General features: G+C 50.8%; 10 protein-coding genes across 10 annotated transcripts; 8 read left to right on the top strand and 2 right to left on the bottom strand.

The window, feature by feature from the left end:
* Positions 1-1480: 1480 nt before the first annotated feature.
* AKAW2_70061A (putative solid-state culture specific protein) lies at positions 1481-2944 on the top strand (the record flags this gene model as incomplete). The annotated part of the gene is made up of 1 exon (XM_041682601.1): positions 1481-2944. One exon carries the CDS (start codon positions 1481-1483, stop codon positions 2942-2944), a length of 1464 nt encoding a protein of 487 aa, XP_041546945.1.
* A 66-nt stretch (positions 2945-3010) lies between these two features.
* Positions 3011-3828, bottom strand: AKAW2_70060S (CIA30 family protein; the record flags this gene model as incomplete). The annotated part of the gene is made up of 3 exons (XM_041682599.1): positions 3011-3194; positions 3263-3718; positions 3782-3828. The coding sequence occupies 3 exons, from the start codon at positions 3826-3828 to the stop codon at positions 3011-3013; spliced, it is 687 nt and encodes a 228-aa protein (XP_041546944.1).
* Positions 3829-4666: 838 nt separating this feature from the next.
* On the top strand, positions 4667-4954 carry AKAW2_70059A (uncharacterized protein; the record flags this gene model as incomplete). Its single annotated transcript, XM_041682598.1, has 2 exons — positions 4667-4713; positions 4771-4954. 2 exons carry the CDS (start codon positions 4667-4669, stop codon positions 4952-4954), a joined length of 231 nt encoding a protein of 76 aa, XP_041546943.1.
* Positions 4955-5972: 1018 nt separating this feature from the next.
* On the bottom strand, positions 5973-6299 carry AKAW2_70058S (DUF3425 domain-containing protein; the record flags this gene model as incomplete). The annotated part of the gene is made up of 1 exon (XM_041682597.1): positions 5973-6299. One exon carries the CDS (start codon positions 6297-6299, stop codon positions 5973-5975), a length of 327 nt encoding a protein of 108 aa, XP_041546942.1.
* Positions 6300-8930: 2631 nt separating this feature from the next.
* On the top strand, positions 8931-11903 carry AKAW2_70057A (uncharacterized protein; the record flags this gene model as incomplete). Its single annotated transcript, XM_041682596.1, has 13 exons — positions 8931-9123; positions 9181-9237; positions 9301-9377; positions 9427-9585; positions 9641-9771; positions 9822-10104; positions 10153-10328; positions 10383-10989; positions 11037-11109; positions 11157-11338; positions 11388-11505; positions 11562-11648; positions 11710-11903. 13 exons carry the CDS (start codon positions 8931-8933, stop codon positions 11901-11903), a joined length of 2337 nt encoding a protein of 778 aa, XP_041546941.1.
* A 1082-nt stretch (positions 11904-12985) lies between these two features.
* AKAW2_70056A (MFS transporter) lies at positions 12986-14819 on the top strand (the record flags this gene model as incomplete). Its single annotated transcript, XM_041682595.1, has 4 exons — positions 12986-13290; positions 13357-14343; positions 14396-14527; positions 14576-14819. 4 exons carry the CDS (start codon positions 12986-12988, stop codon positions 14817-14819), a joined length of 1668 nt encoding a protein of 555 aa, XP_041546940.1.
* Positions 14820-15694: 875 nt separating this feature from the next.
* On the top strand, positions 15695-16808 carry AKAW2_70055A (uncharacterized protein; the record flags this gene model as incomplete). The annotated part of the gene is made up of 3 exons (XM_041682594.1): positions 15695-15752; positions 15846-15949; positions 16014-16808. The coding sequence occupies 3 exons, from the start codon at positions 15695-15697 to the stop codon at positions 16806-16808; spliced, it is 957 nt and encodes a 318-aa protein (XP_041546939.1).
* Positions 16809-17437: 629 nt separating this feature from the next.
* Positions 17438-19473, top strand: AKAW2_70054A (Zn(II)2Cys6 transcription factor; the record flags this gene model as incomplete). Its single annotated transcript, XM_041682593.1, has 2 exons — positions 17438-17830; positions 17908-19473. 2 exons carry the CDS (start codon positions 17438-17440, stop codon positions 19471-19473), a joined length of 1959 nt encoding a protein of 652 aa, XP_041546938.1.
* A 513-nt stretch (positions 19474-19986) lies between these two features.
* On the top strand, positions 19987-21032 carry AKAW2_70053A (NmrA/HSCARG family protein; the record flags this gene model as incomplete). The annotated part of the gene is made up of 3 exons (XM_041682592.1): positions 19987-20160; positions 20215-20635; positions 20695-21032. 3 exons carry the CDS (start codon positions 19987-19989, stop codon positions 21030-21032), a joined length of 933 nt encoding a protein of 310 aa, XP_041546937.1.
* Positions 21033-21564: 532 nt separating this feature from the next.
* On the top strand, positions 21565-23702 carry AKAW2_70052A (uncharacterized protein; the record flags this gene model as incomplete). The annotated part of the gene is made up of 14 exons (XM_041682591.1): positions 21565-21666; positions 21722-21799; positions 21849-21928; positions 21972-22053; positions 22102-22155; positions 22205-22275; positions 22330-22489; positions 22551-22604; positions 22654-22705; positions 22755-22862; positions 22924-23014; positions 23062-23185; positions 23232-23323; positions 23378-23702. 14 exons carry the CDS (start codon positions 21565-21567, stop codon positions 23700-23702), a joined length of 1473 nt encoding a protein of 490 aa, XP_041546936.1.
* Positions 23703-23964: the final 262 nt, after the last annotated feature.

Genomic DNA, 23964 nt, shown 5'->3' with positions numbered 1-23964 from the left:
TATTGTTTACTCCGAAAGCTAATCCTGCTGCCAAGATGTAAGCTTATAATGAGGAAGGCCTGCTCTTATGGCTCGATACATTTGTACAGCTGACCTGATCCTCGGGGACGGCATCGAACATCATGCCACTCGCCTCTGTTGAATGACTCCCCCAATTCTTGGCAAACCATGTATGTGATTTTGCAATTTCTGCTTCGATGTGGACTTGCACTCGTGGGATTCTACCGCCGTCCGAGCGGCATAGGCAAACCGCATTCCCTTCGTACAGAGTCCAGTCTAGAGTTTCGGGGACACCGAGATGATATCAAGATTCTGTTGGCCGCTTCTTGTGGGCCCAGCAAACTCCACACCCAGGAACATGAGAACCAGAAGGGTGTCAACTGACTTTGACGTTCATCACCGTGGAACTGAACGGCCAACGTGCCGTATTCTACAGCCTCTTTGTTTGTGATTTGATAATGCTCACTTACAGTTGTGGGAGTCTTGAGCGAAGATGCCATGGTTGATATTCACCATTAAGCCATGGGTCAACATCAAAGAAATGCGCGGGCCGAGCTAAGCAGCATCCTGACAGTCCATTGTTCATAGTGGAGCACCCTAACCATGATTGGGTACAGCTAGGAAGGTTACTATAGGCATGAAGCTACCCTGGACGCCTGTGCTTGTTTCTCAGCCATATCCGGGGGCATGAAAGAATGGAAACCAATACCGCAAATGTCTAGCTCAAAAGCTTTGCTGGGAGAGTGGTGAGCGCACTGGCTTGCCCGGATGGCAGAGTTAGAGTACTGAGGAAAGCCAAACTGCCCTGGTAGGCAACTAGGCATTGGACTGGTGGAGCCAGCAGATAAGCGTCACTCTCTTCCTCGAAATTCCCCGTTTGCTAACATTCAAGCCAGCTACACTGGGGTTGGGATTATTACGAAGTAACTTTGATTGATTTGGCCTTGAGTGTGAGGCCTCCTGAAGCCAAAGCCTCGTGCAGCATTCATCATGAAGGTACGGGGAGATCTCGGCCTGCCAAATGCGGGTCCAGATATACCCGAACCCACAACTTCCCAGGGTTACATCGGTCTGCAGGACTCGTCTCAGTGGTGGAGAGATCGGCAACCCACTTGTTGAACCAGGAAGAGAATCAATGAGTCAAATCATTGTCCACTCGCTTCAACCACCGGTACTATCTTTGGTTATCTAGATGAGTAGTAGGCTACCGGTCCGCGGCGAATTAGTGAACCTTCGCGAGAATTCCGACCGCGAACGGCCATCAACTTCCCTCATGACGTCTCTTGACGTCGACTAACTACAGGAAACAATACCTATCTGGTAGTCCTGATGTCTTTGTTCCGTGGACAATGTGGCATGTGTTATTGCTGACTGGGGATGGCTTCCGCATAAATGCTCACGGACTTGAAGTCCAAGTGAAAATCTGACGAAGGGAGATGTACAATAAAATAACATCGAATCTGTCAATTGACTGAACACCATGACTGCTGTGACACTTCTCCAGCCACTGCCACTGGTGCCAGCTGAGCCATATACCTCGACTAAGGCACCCAATACTAAAGTTCATATCGCGCTCGACTATACCCTGCATGATCTATACTCTTTGGATAACGATGCCCCCCAAAACATTGTTCTCATCTATGATCACCCCTGCAAGTTCCCCCGGGACCAAATCAGCCTCCCTTCGGGCGCACGGTTTCTGTACGCTGCCAACTTCCCTGGTGCGCATACGAAAGGGGAGGCGCCGAACCTACAGAAGCGCAGTATTGCTCAACGTTATTCTTTTATGGCTGGCCGTACTCCTGTTGTGATGTTAGACCAGAGTGGAGATGGTGGTAAAGACCTTTCCAACATCTTGACAACCTCTCAGGACGAAGTACTGCGCATCTACGATCAACTAAGCCCGGACCAACGGCCTGACGTGCAATTCATTCGTGGTGTTGACGGTAGCCAGATAGCTGCAGACTCGCGTGCAGTATTCATTGTTCCCCAAGATCACATGTGTACACGGTTTAATCACGCTGTGGATCCAGAAATGCTGTACGAGGTCCTGTCCAAGCGTTGGATAGCAGTGAGCGGTCTGCCAACACCAAAGTCCAAGGTTATTGACCCGCTACCAATCAAGTCCTGGCAAGCAGGCTGCGATGGGGAAGTCGAACGAATGCTGCAAAGTGTTCAGCAGCAACGCCTCCCGTTTGTGGTTAAAGTGTCTATTGCTACCTCAGGATATGGAACATACGTTATCCGAAGTGAGTCGGATAGAGACGCTGCTGTGTGTGAGCTACGTGGGATTCTCCAAGACGTACTTGGCAAGATCAATGAAAAGCATGAGCGATTGTATCCTGCAAGCTTTGTGATCCAGGAGCTAGTACCAGGGGAGGCCCATGGGGTGACATTCTTTGTTACAAAAAAGGGCCGGGCAGTGTACCTCGCAACATCTCGGCAACGGTTCGACGACGAAGGTGTCTGGAATGGTGGGTGCGTCTCGTACCTTTTGCAGCCTGTGTTCGAGAATCGATACAGATCTACGATAGATGCTTTGGCCCAAGCATTACACAGCAAAGGGTACTACGGGCCGGCGGGAGCTGATGTCATGACGGACGCGAATGAGGAGCGTTTGATTGTCGACGTCAACCCGCGCGTTACTGGATCTTACCATTTGGGACTGCTCAAGAACCATTTCATGCAGCGCGGGTTATATGAAGCGGCAGTTCTCTCCCGCCTGGAAATCCCCTGCACACGAAATGCATTTGAGGAACTGTTTGCGGTAGATATTGCACAAGGAAGGTTGCTCATAAACGCATGGGTCATTGACTCGAAGAAAGAGATCAGTTATGTGGCCTTGACGGTGGGGGCGGAGGATTCTGTCAAACTGGGTCGAACAATTCGTCTGATTGAGACTTTTGTCAAGACGGGCGAGTATGCTGAAAGTGCTGAACTATGAGTAGATAATAGTTGTTCAATTTGGCGTTTATCCGTGTATCTTATTAATTTAGGGAACCTAGCGTAATCACCAGCAGCATAGCCATCCTAGGCCCTTGCTTTCTTGATCGTCGCTAAAGTGCTTCTCATCATAATATTCCTCATGATCCTCAAAATCATTCGGGTCATCCCTATACCGATCCTTTTCTTTCTTAATGCCCCTGATCCACTCTATTTCTAATTCGAAATCCCCTTCCTGTTCCCCGAAGAAACTATGACAACCAAGTCAGCACCAGACCAACAGCCCTAGCCCAACTAACCAATGCAAAAAGTTACTCACCTCCGAATCATAATCCCAAACTGCTTCACCCCCGCCAAGATCAAGGGTCTCCCCATATGCACCTCCCTCCCACGATACGTCGGCCGAAACTCCCTCCACCCCAATTTTACCTTCGTCTGCCCCTTCTCGACCTTGAACTTCGCTTCCCAGACCAACCCGCTCCGCTGGCGCCCATCCGGTCGAGGATCCTGCAACTCATCCCTCAAATTCAAGGTGTACGTGTGTCCATCACTTTTAGGAATAGAGAGTTCCAGTCCAGCGTAGCTACTCAGATCCCATAAGTCGGTGGTACTGGCTGTGTGTTGCGAGGCGAAGCCTGCTCCGCCAAGGGTCTTGATGTCGAGATTACCGTGGAAGGTAGCGGTGTTGGTGTCGTCGTTGATGGTGAGGTGAGATTGCGAAGAGCCACCGCGGACACGGTCATCGGAGGAGGTCCAATCGGTGGAGGACCAATGTCTTCGTTTTGGTGGTTTGTTAGGTGAGAATGGACGTGATGGTTGTTTAGATGGGTGGACTTACTGCGATCCCCCGAAGAAGAAGGGGCCAGATGGACGTTTGGTACACATTTCTTGTGTATATGCGTTGCGTTCTGGTTGAGGTTGGTGTGGGAATATTGTGAATGTTTGGAATTTTGCGATAACATTGGAATTGTTGAGACTGGATTGAATGTGGATCGATCGATCGCCGCGGTCCGGACTCGATGACGTCGGTGCTTTGTATAGCTTCCGTTGCCGCACTTTATCGATCGGGTTTGGGTCGCGACGGGGCTAGACTTGTTTGAGTTCACTGTGTGAAGCTTGAATACTAAATAGAATTGCATTGTTTGTGGATGTGATACTTAGGGTTGCTTTTATTGCTGTAGCTTCGGTTACTATTATATTTCAATGTGTCTCGTGTCTTGATGGGCATGCCGTGACTAGTGTGCCCTACCTGCCACTACCTTGAGGCTAGGTCTTGTTCTTCCTCATGAACAAGTCTATCTGTAAAGGATACCTTCCATTGTCGTAGATCTTATCAGTGGTCAGTAGCGTAAAGGATGAACAGCAGCCATTCTAGAATCCAATCCGCCACCACGCAGTTACACAATGAGGGACCTCTCATTGCAGGACACGATCCCTCCGGTTCATCCATCATAACGTCGCCCTGACGCAAGCTCGTAAAAGTAGAAGCCAGCTTGTGAAAGAGACCAAGAGGTTATAAGCTTATCCGCCGGAACACGAACCGATTGTGGCTCTCCCGACGGACGCTTAATTTTGACGTCACCCATCCGCCATCGAATCTAGACCTATATTAGCATTAAAGCCCTCGTTGCTTGGAAGTAACAATTTACAGATATATTGTATCGGGCATCTCGTTACCTAGTCAGTTACATACCTAGTCCACATTCTACCGTTCTCAAACACAATGGCTGCTGCTGGAGGTCTTACTGGCGGTCACCCGCCCTCGGTTCGGTATGTCTCTGCTTTCTGCATTGTTGACTTTCCTGTGCAATATATTAATAACTGCAGCTCTCGCAACATTGCCATCGTCAGCGTGATCGGAATGATCGCTGGTGGTTGGATGTTCTTCCGCGCACAGTCACCAAGCAAGGAAGAGAAGCTGTACTCGCAAAAGGACATCCATACCATGGTTGGCGGGCAGACGGGTGAGAACAGAGTTGGTCGTGCACCGAGCCATCAGAAGAAAGATTGACTCAACGTGTGGAATGGTATGTCTGATCAAGGGTGTATAATATCAATTGAAAGGGCATGATGGAGGCGTCTGGTGTTACGGCCTTTATTGTCTGCATATCAACTGTTGTCTTTCTTTTTCGTGTACTATGATGATAATGTTATTATGTCTATGGAATGGATGCATATGTGTCTGTCATGAAGAATATGACTGCAGATGTGTGCTTTTTCTGTCCTACATCGCCTCGAGTCGCAGTGATGCCCAACCCCGCTCGCCACAGTCTCAGTGGAATTAGAGTTATCCACTTTTGAATGTTTCACAGCAGTAGTGGTAACGGAGATGTGCGTGTCTCTAATGGATGACATCCCAAGAGCTCTTCGCGCAGGCCATCTGGCTGTCACAAACATTTCTTATTTTCTTGCCTCAGGCTCCGCGATAAGCGTCTCTCATGATCCGATCAGCTAACCCTCTTCGGTTAGACTGTGTACCGAATGGGATTAGTGCAGTGCTGAGGGCTGACATCCGCACTCCCACTTGGCCGAATTGGGAAAGCCGCGGTTTTCCCAGGCGATGATGGCTGGCTGACTTCTTCGGATCATCGAGGGTATGCACATCGCCTATACGCTCAATCGATGAAACCGATTGTTGTCACCACTCTATTCTTAATAGATGAGAAGTATAGTCAGTGAGTACTATACTCAGGTTAATACTGTCTACTGGCAATCGCCAGATGATAACATCCGTCACTGACTCAACCCTGGGTTTGATCAAATTTATACATCACCCATACTCCTCCTATGTGTAGTCACTGGTAGTAGGAGTTCGACCCAATGGCACTTCCTCTAGATTATCAAAGCGACAGATGACATAGTATATTCGGGAAGCATATGCATTTTCACTACTAGTAATTACTGGCACAAGGTATTGCAAGGAGTGGCCTTTCTCCCCGACGCAACCGCCATGCATTAGTCGAACGAAACAAATCCCAGCAATCCTTGACGCTCCATCCCCACAATTGGAAGAAAGTCTCGGTAATCTCCTAGCCAGCAGGATCCCAGGGGTCTTTCCACACGATCACTCCCGTTTCTCCTATCCCCGTTTGACATCCACGCCCCGCCCGAAGTACCTGAGAGTGGTAGCCGCACATATCCCGACACAATTGGCCATCGTCCATCAGATTCTCCATTAGACTCAGGTTGTCGCGCATCTTAGATATGGGAATGAGGTCAAGCCAGGGATGATGGGGTACAGTGCGTTGAATCTCTGTGGGCTGTAATGCAGGTGGCAGGAGAGCCTCCCGACCGATTGTTGCTAGACATCGTGGTCCAATCATGGCGAACATTGACAGCGCCTCATCGGCAGCCATATATCTGGCATCATACGGAGTTCATCCAAACATTGAAAATCGAGTTGACAGGGCGTCGACGCCGTTGTAGACCATGCGTGAGGATAGTATGGCTCAGAGCTTTCGGGCAGCGCTTCAGTCAAGTGCTGACGGCGCCCTAACTGGATGGTCAGCCAGCCCGCTCGGCAGAGACTCGTTCGCCAACCCACTTCGGGCCCTCTGATTTAACTTGTTCTGCAACCTGCGCCTTTCCTTCGGATCAGTCACACCGATCCATCCATCCCTGAGTCTAAGTTCGATCTGCTGCGGCGGTGATGTGGAGTCGCGGTGAGCAGCCGCATGTCCACCTACTGCTTCCCGCATGGCTGATCCACGTAGAGATGCGACGTACAAGATGAGTGGCGGCACTGCTCGAACTGACACTTATAGAACGTTATAATGCTATGTTGGAGGGGCAGACACTGGTTTGCGACGATGTTTATCGCTCTCCACCGTTATCGCTGATCTCATATGCGGCCCATCATCCGCCGTCCCCACGGCTTGGCTCTATGCCTATCGTTCTTATAGGTGGCATGCTCCTAGTTCAGGTTGTAGGCAGTGGAAATATTGTATGCGACGACAACATTGAAATATTCTGGCAATTACCAGACAGTCCTTCACATCAGATTGGTACCTGCTGGGCATTATGACGGACCACATTTCAAGGCGCGTATTCTGACATCGTACCGCTCGGCGGGCGGGTTGATTATTGCTTGACTCGGCTAATATATCAGAACTCCTTGCTTTTTTGCATTTGAGACCAACAGAGAGCCGAGGATTGTTGAACGGCCTTTCCCTTACTGCACTCAAGTTCACACAGTAGGTGAGGTCGGTGCAAGGGATGCATTACCCAAAGAACAAAAAGTGAGACCGATGAGCATGGTTATAATGCAACCTCGGCTCATACACCCCAAAAGTGGTACTTGACTCGCCCATCCCAGTTTGACTTGGAGGAAGGGTTGCTTTTGTCGTCCGACTTTTGAGCAGCGCGATCGGCAAAAGTTCTGGCGACCGACTTTAATTACTCGAGAAAGTATCCTTTAGAAAATTAACCAGCCAACTGTCTGTATATATGCAGCTTTGGGTTGAATATGGCCAGCTGACCGGGACAAGAGGGCGATCGGCATTGACCGCAGCTGAAGGTTCTGCTATCGCTCGCTCGGACACCATCTGGCGCAAAACGATCCAATCAAGAGAAAGATGCTTCTTCTTCCTTCCAAGTGTAGGTGAGCCATGGCCATGTTTATTCTTTCCACAATGCTTGTCGTGTATTGGCCTTGTCTTGGGAGCACCCGCTGGAATTCTCACCCCCATTTTTGTCTGGACTAAAACTGTTAAGGCTGGCGTCCGCGGCCACTGGCCAGACCTTCTCTCTTGGGATAGAACTCCGTACGCCTGGGCACAAGAATCCACGCACTGACGGTGTTCGTCATCGCTGGGCCTCGTCGAGACCATGCCACTGTGGATGCAAGAGGAGTGTCTATCTGCAAACGTGGTGTCAGAGTAGTTGTGGGGACCATGTAAACTCTAGTAAAAGAGACAAATATGACATCTTATCACCTGTCAGCTCCCTACATCTCAGCGTTGCCTTAGCTGCATTCTACTAACCAGGATGTCGGCTGATGGGAATGTAAGACCTGAATCGGGGTACTACCCCAGTCCAACACACTAATCCGCATTTTATCACTTTAAAAGGGAGCAAATAAGCGTGAATTGATCACACGATTGCCACCCGCTGCAGGGAGTGACAAGGGCATGAGCGCGATGGCTCCCGGGAGAATACCTCTCGAAAAGCGGGGAATGGAGTAGCCAATAGCCCTGATCAGGATTCGGAGACTCGGGGCCAATAAACTGAACTCCGATAATAGATAAACGTGCTAACAAGCTTGAAGGAGATGGTTGATCGACCATCGATTAGCTTCCATCCTTAGCTCCATCCTGGCCCCTCAGCGCTGTCGGCGATAAGGCCAGTCAACGCGGTGCTCCAGCACGCCATCCAACGCCAAAACACAGAATCAACGTCGGACCACCTTAATAAATTCCTTTAGTATGGAAGACGCAAGAGTTGACCCCAATGGTGTTTGGTAGGGCTCGTCAACCCTGACTGTTTGCTGCCTGCCATATGGCGACTGCTCTGGCTAAAACTTCGCGCGGGATTCCAGAACTGCGCCGGAATATGCACAATGGCCATCCGGTGTCGGGCGCTCCGATGCCACCATTGAAAGTGGATATGACTCGTGGACTGAACGGCATGTTATCACAAACCTTCACGGTTGGTGACACTGCATCCGCTAGAGCTTCACGGTCGGTCTTGGCCTGCTGGGGTTAGGAGCAAGGGAGCCAATCTGCTAAGCGTCTCCCCCGATAGGATGGTGTGCTTCACCTGCGGGTTGTTATCATTTACGGTGGGACTATCGCCAGACTGCAGCTACTCCTGCTACTTTTGTGGTACCTGCTCGATCGTTGTGACAGATAAGATGCAGGTATCCGCGGGGTTTATGGGCGCTTCTAGGTAATATTATTGACCTCGGTGCATATCTCCTACAAAGGCTTGCTCATTCGGTCGCTCCTGCGCCAAACGTTGTCCTCTTTGTTACTCAGGAGGCAGCAGGCATGGATTCGGTTCATCATCCAGAAAATGAGGCCAAAGATGCCATCGAGACTAAGCAAGCTGGTGTTACCGACGTGGACGCCGAGCTGCTCGAGGAGAATGATGACCTAAAAAGGCAGAACATTATCGCCGAACAGAAGGAGCTTACTCCTCTCGAGGCCTTCAAGTGGAACGTTGAGGGGGACCAATCGCCTTGTGAGCATTGCTGGCCTGTTTGACTGATATTGTTCTTTACTGATAGCAGGTGTGCAGTTCCAGAAGTCGCCGCCTGTGTGCCAAACACCGATGATCCTACCTTACCGTGCAACAGTCAGTCAATCCCGTCCAGGCGAATGGAGGGGGTGTACTGGCCAACATACTGATGTGACACAGCATTCCGGGCATGGGTTCTGACCACGATATTCGTTATGGTCTTCGCGGCAGTCAATCAATTTTTCAGTCTACGATATGTACGTCCGAACCTCCATTTGTAAGTGGTGTCTGGAACTAACTGTTTAGCCATCCCTCACTGTCCAATATGTTGTCGCTCAGTTACTCGTCTACCCCATCGGACGAGCATGGGAGAGGCTGCCGCGATGGAGGATACCTCTTGGAAGATTGTCCTTTGACTTGAACCCGGGGCCGTTCAGCATCAAGGAGCATGCACTTATTACCATTGTAAGGGCCATCAAGTCTACTATGGCGTTTGTACCCCAAAGTCTAATTGAACCAGTGTGTGAACATCAGTGCCTCAATTGCTTATGCCTCCGGCTCCCTCGTAGCCATCGTTATGCCGCAATATTGGGGCAAGGACTACGGGGCGGGATTCTCATTCCTATACCTCTTGACATCGCAAATGATGGGGTAAGTGTCCCTATTGTACTTTTCACCAGCACGCCTGCCTGACAATATAGGTTCGGCCTTGCTGGAATGTGCCGGCGTTGGCTCGTCTACCCTGCGGCCTTGATCTGGCCTCAATCTCTGTCCTCCACGGTCTTGTTTCGCGCCCTGCATGAGCCACAAAATACGGCACCCGCCAATGGTTGGAGACTGAGTCGGTATAGCTTCTTTGGGTACGCGACTCTGTTTGCCTTTGCCATCTACTGGTTCCCCGACTACATCTGGACAACTCTTAGCGCGTTTGCATTCGTCACTTGGATCGCACCGCACAACCAGAAGGTCAACACTATCTTTGGTGTAAGTCTTCCATACAGTATATTTTCATGGGCTTGCTGACATGGGTAGATGAACTCGGGTTTGGGGCTGCTGCCGCTCAGTCTAGACTGGACGCAGATTAACTACGCCGGATACCCTCTTATGACCCCTTTCTACATTACCTGCAATGCCTTTGCCGTGGTAGTCTTTTTCTACCTCTTCCTCTCCCCAATCCTATACTACAAGGATGTCTGGTTTAGCGCATAGTGAGTGTCCAACCTTGAATACACATGGAAGATGTCTGTTAACAGCATGCTCAGCCTGCCTTTGCTCTCTTCTTCCACCTTCGACAACACCGGAAGCGAATACAATGTGACCCGAGTCGTCGACTCTAACGGGGACTTTGTCCTCAGTAAATACAAAGAGTATTCGCCAATGTATATTTCCATGTCGTACTCGCTCACCTACGGCTTGTCCTTCGCGGCGGTGACAGCTATCGTGGTTCACACCTACCTTTACAACGGATCGGAGATCTGGGCCAAGTTCAAGAACGCTCGTCACGGTGGTGAAGATATCCATCGTCGCTTGATGCGTGCTTACCCTGAGGTCCCGGACTGGTGGTACGGCGCATTGTTCGTTGTCATGGCGGGCCTGGGAATCCTCACCACGAAGTATTGGGAGACGGGTTTGCCGGTCTGGGGTTTCATCGTGGTGTGCTGCGGAATGGGCGTGGTCCTCATTGTACCAGAAGGCATCCTCGAGGGGACAACAAACCAGCGCATCTTTCTTAATATTATCACCGAGCTGATTGCCGGTTACGCCTGGCCGGGCAAGCCCATCGCCAACATGATGGTTAAGTGTTACGGGTATAATGCCGTCAAACACGGGATGGACTTTGCTCAAGACCTCAAAATGGGGCAGTACATGGTAGGTCTAGCCGATAGATCGCAGGCTGCAAGTATTAACGGGTCTAGAAAATTCCTCCCCGTGTTCTGTTCTTCGGACAGATATATGCCAGTATCCTCGCCACGATGACTCAGACAGGAGGTAAGGATATCACTACCTAGCAATAAGCTCAAGCTGATTGGGGGCAGTGCTCCGCTGGATGATGGGAAATATTTCGGGGCTATGCGACACCGACAATGCCCAGCGTTTTACCTGCGCCGGCGCCAAGGTGATGTACAACGCCAGTCTGATCTGGGGTACCATTGGACCACAGCGGATGTTCCAGTCCGGGCAAGTCTATCACTCGTTGATGTACTTCTTTCTCATCGGTGTATGTTTGACCTGCTCCTCATATATTGTATAATTGCTGATAGCTTCAGCCCGTGGTGACGGTGATTGTGTACCTGATCTACCGACGTTATCCACAGAGTTGGGTCAAATATATCAACGTACCCATTTTCTTCAACGCTGCAGGAAATATCCCTCCTGCCAATACTAGTTCGTTTGCTCCTTCATACCATCCGAGCATACAAAGAAATGCTAACATGGCTCAGCACAATACTCGCTCTGGTTTATCTTCGGTTTCTTGTTCAACTACCTCATTCGCAAACGTGCCTTGGCTTGGTGGAAGAAGTACAACTGTGAGTATTCCCAGTACACCGGTGAAACGATAGCAAGTGCTCAAGGCTTATCACATAATAGACCTCTTCCAAGCAGCCATGGACACCGGTACGGCCATCGCCACCATTGTGATCTTCTTCGCCCTCGGCTACACGAACACCACCTTCAACTGGTGGGGGAATACAGTGGGATCGAACACCGACGATCAGAACTCCGTGCCATGGCTGACAGTGCCTGCCGGGGGTCATTTCGGCAAGGGGCCTGGTGAGTTTTAATAGAAAATGCCCATCAGGGGCACACTGTGGTGGGGTAGCATTGTTGATACACTCCCGACATGAATGTCATAGTGGAAGATGGTTGCCCCGTGGAATTAGTATAACCTTGACATATGTATTCGAACAATGAGACCAAGAATGATTCTACAATAAGATGATATGATATGAGTCCAGGTGCCTATCGCCTGGAGCAAGGTTAAGGAGCAAGCAAACAAGATACCAGCGAGATGAGTAGAGGCGTGGGGAGGATGGTAGAGAAAGAGCACATTAAAGACATGATATACTTATGCTCCGATAACCACACAACTTTTACATTATGTAGATTCAATAAAAATAGATAACCGCCGAGCAATCAGGAACTGCGCTGATCCGACGGAACCGATTCCAGTGACGCTTTGACAACCACATGGATTGATACAAATCATGCCAGCCAATGAAGACTTATCCGTCAGCCGCATGCGTAAGGCAGTGACATTAAATTCTCCTAAACTAAGTGACTAGTTCAACCCACTTTCATCCCTTATCAACATGTCTTGTCTCTGTATACCAGAAAATTTTGTGTGCCCAACGCCTACCCTCGGATATCCTCGGTTGGTGTCGGGAGCAGCCACAGTACCGAGCGGCTAGCCGTTGCACGAGCCACAACGCCGAGAGTACCCGCTGTCAAGTTTGGAGGGTATTATCCAGGGCAGATACCATGATTGGCTCCATGCCATCAGGAACGGAGTTGTGGCTGGTGGATCAGGGCCAGAAGGGAGTATCCGTAACGGCGCGCGGAAAAAGATGGATCGGGGGGACAAGGCATTGTTGGTGTCTCGGGCTCGGGATGGGTATGGTGCCATGGCCAGAAGGTGATGGAACAGCTATGAAAACCCTGATAGTGGGTGTTTCTCCAGTATGGCAATGGGGCCCTACGGAAGTGGATTCTTTTTTTCTCTTTCTTGCTGGCTAGTTCGTAGCATGGGGCTCTTTAGTCACTGATACTTATACCTGGTGGTTTCCGTGTCTCTTGTCCAAGATGATTGTGAGAAACGAGCGTGTTGTTTCACTCGGTCTGCAGAGTGCAGTGCTATCGGCAAACCATGGAGCACGTTACCGAACACACCAAAGAAATCTCTCCGATTCATACCTCCGATAGTGAGGATTATTCCGATGATCATCCCGATGAACATCCCGATTCCCTCGAGCTTGCTCGCATCAACACATACCGTCTGCAACAACGTGCTACCGTAGGGTCCACGAGAGGCCCTGAGCCTCGCCAGGAATGGCTGCCCATGGGTGCTGGGAAAGAATATCCGCCGTCGCTTCCTGATCCGGAGAAATATGTCGTCGAGTTTGATGGTGCGGATGATCCTCTTCATCCTTGGAACTGGTCTATCTTGCGGAGGTAAGTAAAATCTGGAGTTGGAATACGTCTGGCCGATATGAAGAACGCATCGCTCATCGCATCCAGGAGTATTCTAGTCACCATCCTCTGCTATTGCACCTTCGCCACAGCCTTCACCAGTGCCGTTTTCTCTGCCGCCGTCAGTGCCGTAAGTCAGGAATACCACGTCGGTCGAGAAGTCAGCACCCTCGGAGTCACATTGTACGTTCTCGGATTCGCTGCCGGACCGACCATCTGGGCCCCGGCCTCTGAACTAATCGGACGACGCTGGCCGTTGTCCATTGGCCTCTTCGGATGCGGTATCTTTACCATTGCCTCTGCAACCGGAAAAGACATCCAGACAATCATGATCAGTCGCTTCTTCGCTGGTCTCTTTGCTGCTAGTCCTGTCTCCCTTGTCCCCGCCGTCTTTGCCGATCTGTTCAGCGCCGCGCACCGTGGAGTCGTCATGTCGATCTTCTGCATGGCAGTGTTTATCGGCCCGTTTGCTGCGCCGTTTGTGGGCGGGTTCATCGCCACGAGTCCGTTGGGATGGCGCTGGACCATGTACATCTCGGCTATCATGGTCTTTCTTGCCTTCGTGCTGGTGCTCCTCTTCCTCGATGAGTCGTATGCACCTGTCATTCTGGTCCGCAAGGCTGCTGTCCTCCGTCGACAGACCCGAAACTGGGGCATCCATGCCAAGCAGGACGAGGTGGAGGTTGACATCAAAGAGTTGGTTCGGAATAACTTCACTCGTCCGTTGAGTATGCTTATCACTGAGCCAATCCTGCTTCTCATCTCGTTGTACATCTCTTTCGTATACGGCCTTATCTATGCCCTTCTCGGTGCCTACCCGGTGGTCTTCGATGACGTTTATGGAATGAGCGCCGGCGTGGGAGGCCTCGCATTTATCGGCCTTATCCTGGGAGAGCTGGTTGGAGGTGTTTTCATCCTCTGTCTGCAGGGATCTTATAAGCGCAAGCTGGCAGCGAACGGGGGCAAGCCTATTCCCGAATGGCGTCTTCCAGCTGCTGTTGTCGGCGCTGTTGCGTTTGCCATTGGCATGTTCTGGTAGGTATCCTCCTTTTTAGTTACCATGCTGGATGGTGCTGACAATAACCAGGTTCGGTTGGACCGGATACTCGAACAAGATCCACTGGATGGCTCCGACAGCAGCTGGTATCCTGATCGGGTTCGGCATCCTGTGCATCTTCCTGCAGTGCTTCAACTATATCGTTGACTGCTATCCCACTTTGTAAGTAACTCCCTCCTGCCCACCATGACACCGTGCTAACGACAGCAGGGCTGCATCCACCATTGCGGCGAACACTATCCTCCGATCGGCTGTGGGCTGCGTCTTTCCGTTATTTTCACGCCAGATGATGGTCAACTTGGGCGTGCAGTGGGCGGGCACTCTATTGGGGTGTATTGCAGCCATCATGATTCCCATGCCTGTTGCATTCATGATATTTGGGCCGTGGATCCGTCAGCGGAGTAAGCTGGCTGCGTCGCCGGCTCGCGATATGGAGAAGACCTGTAATGCTTGATGTTGTGATGACTGAGACAACTGTACATAGAATAGATTAATGATGTTATGTTTGCACCAGAAACTATCTCGTGTAGCTCGGGGACATTCTTGAAGACCGGCACAGCTTTGGGGGAACGAGCTTCTCCCCGGTCTATCCCTGCTCGGGGGAACCCTAGCCAGGTCGCCATGAGATTCATTCTTATCATCCTGCAAGGGGTGAGGATGAGGCTATAGTGCGGTTCCTTGTCGTTCGCCAATACCAATCCAAATATATAAACTAAGAGGTTATACTAGAGTTCGTGGTAGTTGTCAGCTGCTCAAGACGGAAATATATATCTACTAACTGCCACTGCGATCATTATATCATGATAAACTAGAGCTAAATCGGCAAGCAATTTCAAACACCCCACTGTCTCAGCCACATTTTGGGACCAGACTGTCCTACAAAGCAGAAATGTAGTAGTATTCGAGAACGCACGAGTTCGTCATGAATGAGAACCCCCACCGAAGTGGTTGCTGAATTGAGATGGTCAGCATGCATGGGACACGGCAGAGAAAGAGTGAAGGGATCCACTCTGGCTTCCACAAGCTGATCCTGCTGGCCCCCAATGCATTGATTTCATGCGCTGGCCGACTTTAGCTCCTCCACTCACTACGATGATCCAAGTCACCTGGATTGCTGGTTGGAAGGAGCAAAGAACACCTAAATTGCGCTTCAACACAAGCCCCCCTCTACTTAAGATAACAGAGAGTCAAAATGTCGATTTCAAACCACTTCCCCCACTTGATTGGGGAGCTTGTTTTATCTGTTTCTGCGTCACTTTGCTCCTCTGTCGTGATTGAACTCATCCATTGATTTTTCTCATCATTGCTGGGAACAAAAGTATTGCAACCATGCCGCCCTTTGAGAAGCTCCGGAAAATGCACAGCCCTTTCCCGGGCTCCTTTCGCAGTAGGCGCACTCCCCTGTCTATTACCACACACAGCGACTTCCGTTTGGCGTTCTGCGGTTGCAAAGACAGCGACTGACAAACGATCCCTGCAGGTGAATGTAACAAAGCCGCCCAGATTCTAGACGCCTTTACGAATCCTATGAACCCGGACGGTCGTGACAGTCTCATTCCCCCGAAGATTCTCGGAGCTGCCAAGGCAAGTGGCATTACGACGGTCGCAAATAAATCCCACGCCATAGACTAACCGGTCGAGTGTGCAGGGCTTCGCAATTTTCTCCGTCTCGAAACTGGGTATCGTTGGATCAGTACGAATGGGCTCAGGCATCTTAATCGCCCGCCTCGAGGAGGGAGACTGGTCTGCGCCTTCGGCCATTTTGACAGCGGGAGTTGGAGTAGGGTCCCAGGTAGGCTTGGAGGTGACCAACTTCGTCTTCGTCCTCAACACAACCAGCGCCGTTCGCACATTCGCCCAGCTGGGGAGTTTATCCCTGGGCAAGACTGCTTCATTTGCCATGGGCCCATCAGGGAGGTTTGGAGAAGTCAACGGGGTGGTCAGTGCTGGTGGAATGGCAGGCATTTTCGTCTACGGTCATAATCAGGGCTTCTTTGGGGGCTTCAGCACCGAAGGGAGCATGATCTTTGAACGCCGCGGCGCAAACCAGAAGCTATACGGGAAGAAGGTCAAGGCGCGCGATTTGATCGAGGGCCAGTTCCCACCTCCAGATGAGGCGGACGAGTTGATGCGCGTGTTGCGCTCCGATCTTTTTGCTCCTCGACCAGAATTGTACGCGACCTCCTCGGCATCCACCAAAGGCTCCATCTCGTCCGGACGGCCGTCACAGTCATCTGCAGGAACGGATATTCAGAAAAAGCCCATCGAGATGCCCGCCGACGAGATCGTCCAGTTACCCGCCGAACTGCCCGCCGAATTCATCGCCGAGCTCCCAGCAGAGGTGGTGCCGGACATATACTACGACAAATCGGTTGGCTCGTCGGAGACGCTGCTGCCTGAGTTGCCCTCCGAGACAGCCTCGCTGCGGCCTGCGAAGAGTTGAATGTGTCTAGGAGAGGAACAGTATGAATAACAAGGGAACATCACTCAGATGTTGAACACGGGAGGCAAGGACTCCCTCCCAGCACGGTCGGGGCTGCAGAAATAACGGTGAATAATCCCGGCTGGCCACGATCGGACCTCTCATCACAGCAGCATGCATGATGCGCACTGGAATAATACCCAGGAAAGGGCTTTCAATCTCGCAGCTGATAGTTGCTGTTGGATCGTTCCAAGTAACATTCCCCTGAGGCAAGCAAGAGTGAGTGCTGGCGCGTATGGGGAGGCTTGGGGAGCAAGAAAGTGACACGCGGCGAGTAAGCTGGAACAGCGACCCCTACAGTATTATACGAGCTTGATATATAGCAGTGAAAGTAATCATATACAGTGTGATGGTGGGTGCGGGACAGACAAAGAGAAATCAGTAATCGGTGCTGGTTGTGTTACTATCAGGCGTCGGTGAAAGATCCGCCAGACGCGACCGTGGGTTTCAATTCTCCTTCTGTCAGTGTCTCGGACCCGCGCCCGAATCCTCTTTTCTCCCAACTCAACCCAATCAACCTCCAAACATCATACCCTCTGTTCCGCCAGATTCATTCCCAAAAACCCTCTCAGGGATGGCGATGTCGCAAGATGGATGATAGTGGCACGTATCCCCGTAGCTGCATCCCCTGCAACCGCCGCAAGGTCCGATGCGACCGGAGGTTTCCCTGCGGTCGATGTGTCAAGGGCAGCGAAGAATGTGTCTTTCCTGGTCCTAAACGAGCACCGCGACAGCTGAAACGCCCCCCAATCGCCGAGGTGCTGGCCCAGCTGCGACACCTGGAGCAAGAGGTCCAGCTCCTGCGCGCCCAAGCTCAGCAACCTGCGGAGGCTGGATCGGCTTCTAGCTTGTCTCCACTCGGCCATTCCCAAGAGGAGGCCGCTGGCCCACTGGAACCAGGCCAGCGGGAAGGCAGGCTGGTGATCAAGGAAGGTAAAAGTCGTTATGTCGGGGATGCGCCCTCGGCCGTGCTGGGGGACAAGGTGAGATCTCCCTTCCTCGTATACTCCTGTTCTACTCCCCACAGGAGTCCTGACGGGTGTGTTTGTGACCATCATAGATCCGAGAACTACAGGACATCTGTGAAGCATCATCCTCCGAGGATGAACTGGAGACCCCGCAGGCATCCGGCTTGCACTTCGCTAGTAGCCTTGGGGGCAACTGGCAGGATCACAGTTTACGAGACACCTACCTGCAGTCGGACCAGATCCAGCGCTTATGGCAAGTCTACAAAAACAATGTAGCTCCGCTACTCGGCGTTCTGCACGTACCGTCTGTGGAGATCATGGTTCGTGAAGAGTCTGAGAAAATCAATCCGGACCCTGCACGCGAAGCACTCATTCTGGCTGTGTGCTTTGCTGCCATCGTAACCATAACCCCAGGTCAGTGCTTGGACTTGGTGGGTCTCAATTGCGAGAAGGCTATTCAGAGCTACCAGCTCGCCGTTGACCAGGCTTTGGTAAGGGCCAACTTCATCAAATCTCAGAACATCAGTGTTCTGCAAGCTGCAGTGATCTTCTTGCTCTGCCTTCGCTGGAGGGGGGATGCCAGACTCGTCTGGGCGGCGTCTGCCGTCGTTGTTCGTGTGGCTCAGGGCCAGGGCGTCCATCGCGACGGTCAACGCCTCGGACTCAGCCCGTTCGACTCGGAAATGCGGCGTCGCTTATGGTGGCACATTTGTGTCCTGGATATGGTGTGCTCCGAGGATCAAGGAACTGACACCCAGATCCAGCCAGGCATGTTTGACACTCGTCTCCCCCATAATATTGACGGGGAAGATCTGGCTCCTTCGATGACTGAGCTGCCACCGGAAAAATCCGGCGCCACTGATATCACCCTCCTCATTATTCAGTGCGAGCTTATCTCGGAACTCAATTGGCCAAATCGACGTAATGGTGCAAAGGATCCAGAATCCTCGGCCGATCAGGAACCGCTAGTTACCACTGTAGCGAACCGTCTGGAAAATCGGTATTTGCAACACTTAGACATCAACATCCCAATCCAATGGGTTTATGCCATGATCATTCGATTGACCCTGTCGAAGCTGTGGCTGTACGCTCATTACAACAAAATCCCCAGCCATGGGTCTCAATCCGAATGCTCGCAGGCCGCCTGCGATGATGCCTTTCGGGCGGCCGTCGAAACCATCAAATTTACCATTCTGCTGCATACCAACGAGAGTACTTCGCACTGGGCGTGGTTGTGCAAGACGTATAAGCAATGGCACACGGTCGCCTTCATTCTCGCCCAGCTGTGCAACCGCCCGATCACGGCCGAAACCGATCATGCCTGGCAGGTGGTGACGGAGATCCAGCGGCAATGGGAGCAGGATGGCTCGCCTCAGAGTGTCATGCTCCGGAAGCCGCTCAAGCGGTTGATGCAACGGACAGCTTCAACTAGGGCAGCCAAAATGGGAGTATCGCCAGGCTCCTCTCTGGGCACGGGGGTTACGGAGGATGATAGCATGGATTCGGAGTTGATGTCTTTAGATACCAACCCTGTTCCAGGCATGGAGATCTCACAGGTTCCCCTGGATCAAGGTTCTATTCCATCAGATGTCTATTCGCTAGGAATGGCTGGCTTTGGTGTCTCGGGCATGGAGTGGCTGTGGGAGCCATTGCTGTGACGGGCGGGCTCCCAATGCCTTGGAAGGAAGTATTTGGTCGGCGTAAATCAAATGTAAAAAATAACTCGACATATAATATCAATATAATTTTATGTAAACGGATTTGTAACATGTATGTGAAATCGGGTTGTGGAGAAAGCGATCATGGAATATATTCATCATGTACTCTTAGATGGTGTCACGGTCGGGGGGGCGATCCCCCTCGGCATTGATCTCAAACCCGACCCTCGTCCACTTTTAGTCAGGCTTCAATGTCTCTCTTACTAACATCGGTCCCAAATGAAGCCGATATACGAGGGGTGTTTTGTCATTCATCTCCGACATTGAAGCCGAAAGGGATATGAAAGAGACATTAAGCTTGGTCAGCTGCTGTGGGTGGCCCAGGAACATATAATGGAGGCTTGCCCCGGGTCAATTCCATGCAGCCGAAGTCATCCATTAGCCATTACTCCAGCAGACTGAAAGCAATACGAACCCAACGAACCGAACGATTCATCTACCTCTCAAAGCAAAATGTCCAAGATCATCACTGTCTTCGGTGCCACTGGCCAACAGGGCGGGTCCGTCATCCGCACGATCCTCAACGACCCCGAACTTTCCAAGGAACTCAAGATCCGCGGTATCACCCGCGATGCTAACAAACCAGAAGCCCAGGCATTGGCTAACCAGGGAGTCGAAATCCAAACTGTAAGGCTTGACGTCCCCACCCCCACCGCAAACCCACTCTAACAGACCATCTAGGCGGACATGAACTCCAAAGACTCTATCCGGAACGCCCTTGAGGGCAGTCACTCTGTCTTCCTAGTGACCACTCCCGCCTGGGGTATTGCTGGTTCTGATGCAGAATTAGTCCACGGCAAGAACGTTGCCGACGTGGCCAAGGAGTTGAACGTCCAGCATCTCATTTTCTCTTCTCTGCTCAATGTGACAGAGACCACAGCCGGACGTCTCAAGAATGTCCCTCACTTCGATCACAAAGCCCAGGTCGAGCAGTATATTCGCTCGCTGGGAGTTCCGGCTACCTTTGTCTTGCCAGGGTATTTCATGACCAATTACTCTGTTATTGGTCTTTTGCGGAAGGGCGAAAACGGGGTATGGACTCTTGCTTATCCTATTGGAAAAGAGTCTAAGTTTCCGTTGATTGATATTGCGGGTGATATGGGTATGTGATCTCTAAGTCATTTGCTCTAGCATGAGTGCCTTGACTGACGAGTTATGTAGGCAAATATGTCGCCACCTCTTTGAAAAATCGGTCAGAGACACTCGGCACTCAGATCCTCGTGGCGGAGGATTACTACACTCCTACTCGCATTCTCGAAGAATTCGAAGCGGTGACAGGACAGAAGTCCCAGTTTGTGCAGGTCGATCCCGAAACGTACAAGTCATTCATGCCGGGTCCAATGGGTCAGGAAATGCTGGAGAACCACCTCTTCATTGGAAACCCGGGTTACTTCAATGGTCGGAGTCTCAACGAGAGTAAGGGTTTGGTGGCTAAGGCGGGGTATAAGCTCACCAGCTGGAAGGAATTCTTGCAGCAGAACAAGGCTTCGTTTGCTTAGTCTACCTGCGTTCTCTAGTCAGAGCTCAGTGGTGTAGTCGTCAAATTACCTATGATGGGGCTAGCTAGAATCTTGTGTAATCATATTATCGTGATATAATAATCGGATGGTTTTGGGATGGCCTAAATCATTTTTCTTATTTGTTTGAGCGACAAATCACTCGTAATCTTGGCGGCTGGTGGCGTAGTTAAAATACTTGACGCCGGTGCCGGATGTTACCTAATTTGATAGCTACAATTAGAGTACTGCACTTGCATCTTTATCGGGGACGATCTTCTAGACCTCAACGTCAGCAGCTTCCTGGTCTGCTTGGCGAATAACGGCGTGCATCAGACCAATTGAGCGGGGCGGGCTATACAGAGCACGCCTTCACATCCCGCCTTGATGCCATGCCTGCAGGTCGCCGATAAGACATCGCCGAACGCGCTTTCCTCCCATGGCCTTAATGTTGCTTGACTCTTATGACGGTCCTAGGTTCTAATATCAATTTCTATCGCTTGATGAATCCTTATTACCCTGAAAGATCGATAGGATGGATACGCCCAAGGATAATAGTAAAGGCCCTATTGATAGGGTCTCCTCTGTAAACGAGCAGCTATCGGATGAGATACGGCCGGAGGATGAGAGGGCACTGGTATTATTTCCAGTCCACAACATCGGAAATGTGTGCATCGACTGACCGATTCTAGGTATGGCGACTCGACTGCTTCTTCCTCGTCGTGGGGTTTCTGGGATATGCATTCAAGTACCTGGACCAAACGAACATTGTTAGTACCCGCATGCATCACATAAACAATGTGTACTTATCATCGGCAGAGCAATGCCTATGTTTCCGGTATGGAGACAGATCTCGAGCTCCTTGGTAACGAGTACAATTATTTCACGACCTTCTTCAAGTATGTCATCACCTCTGACTACTGACAATTCTGACTCCATCAGTATCGGATACATGATTATGCTCTACCCATCATGCATCATTATCTCTCACATCGGGCCAGCTATATGGCTGCCAGCATGCGAAGTAAGTTTCCTTCAGATAGGGTATACATATAGCTTACCAACGAAATAGGTTCTATGGGGTATACTTACCTGTTGCTTATCCACTGTCACATCTGCTAAACAGGTATTTATCCCGAGCGTTTCGACAATCATCGGCACAACTAATTGCTTAGGTGTATGGCTTGCGTTTTCTCATTGGCTTCTTTGAAGGTGCGACGTGGCCTGGCTACTTCACCATTATCAGGTAAGTCGCTGAATCTTCTAGAAAATCAAGTAGTGAGACTATTAACACGCAAAGTCAATGGTATCTCCCGCACGAGATGGCCTTGCGTATGAGCTTGTATAACATGGCTCAGCCAGTTGGGGCTATGCTTTCGGGTGCCATGCAGGGTGCAATGTCAACCAATCTGGAAGGTGTCATGGGGCGAAGTGGTTGGAGATGGGCCTTTATCATAAACGTATGTTCGACCTGATTGTATATTCGAGATGACGAAGCTGACTAGTTCATATTCCGGGTAGGGAGTTTGCACCATATTCATTGCTTTGTTGGCATTTGTCATCCTACCTGGCTTTGTGAGAATCCCCAGCTCTTCGGGTGGGATACCCTGCTAAGTGACTATAGCCCGAAAGGCAAAATCCATTGTCCAAGATCTATCTCGGGCCACAGCATATTAGTAGGTGAAGATTATAGGAGTTGTGGAGAAACTCGCTAAACTCATACAGAGACTGCCATTGCACGTACACGCCGCGTGGGCCGGAAACCGCAGATCGGCATCCAGGTCAAAAGCTTTCTGCGTTGCTTCAAATTCTGGCATTTATGGTTGTTCGCCAGTATGCCCCCCCCCTCCCCCCCCACACTCTGCTGTAGCACGCATAACTGATCTTGACACAGTCGCGTGGGCAATCGGCACCGGCACAACGCCAACGAGCTACTTCAACCTCTGGCTCAAGTCGTTGAAGAACCCTGATGGATCCGCTAAATAGTATGTGTTCCTTACCATTCTATGCATCCAAGTCTGATCAAATATAGCTCCGTGGCCATGCTCGACTACCTTCCGATCGCTGGTCAAGCAATCCAACTTGTCGCTGAAATCCTTTTCAGTGGGTTTAGTGACTATTTTGGAGTCAGACTGCCATTCCTCCTCTTGCATTCGGTAAGTCGCACCTGAGTAAGCACTACTCAGTACTGACCAAGTTTAGGTGATCAATATAGTATCACTCATCATCCTGACGATCCAACCGAGCAATGAGCACACCTATATGGCTGGGTGGTATATGGACTATATTGGAGCGTAAGCCTCACCTATCCGAGAGGTAGGGATATCCAGCTGATATCTATTGCTTAGGGTCTCGACAATGCTGTTGTGTGCGTGGGCAGCTGCCCATTTGGAGACGGAGCCAGAAGTTCGCACCGTTTTGTTCGCCACCGGAACCCTCTTTGCGTATCTGCTAAGTGCCTTCCTTCCCATAGCTGCATATCCAGCCTCGGAAGCTCCTCACTGGCGTATTGGAGCAAAGCTGTACCTCGGTCTTTCATGCTTGGCAGCGGTGTTGTTCGTTTGCATCCATTTTGCCTTTAAGTGGGAGGAGCGGAGAAAAGCTAAAACCCGCCAAGTTGACGATTGGAATGTGAATGCAGATGAACATGAAGTCAGTGAAGGGAGGGTTTAGGGGTAGAACGGACATTCTGAAGAGCTGAATAGACCAGCTCGTGACCTCCGTGGCAGCTTGGCAATTAGCATGTCTACCACGACGCTAATCGATCCTTGGCCCTGCAACTTTTCACCACTCACGCAAACCGCGCCATGTCTCCTTTCTTCGGCTTTCGGCGTTTAGAAATGGCTGAAGGAGACTATCTCCAGTCTGCAGGGCTTGGCTAGTCATATCGCTACACTACACGTAGTAGCTTCATGGTTAACGCCGATTTCCGACC

The sequence above is a fragment of the Aspergillus luchuensis genome, chromosome 7, assembly GCF_016861625.1.
Source record: "Aspergillus luchuensis IFO 4308 DNA, chromosome 7, nearly complete sequence".
Classification (NCBI taxonomy): Eukaryota; Fungi; Ascomycota; class Eurotiomycetes; order Eurotiales; family Aspergillaceae; genus Aspergillus; species Aspergillus luchuensis.
This window is presented reverse-complemented; position numbering and strand designations above follow the sequence as displayed.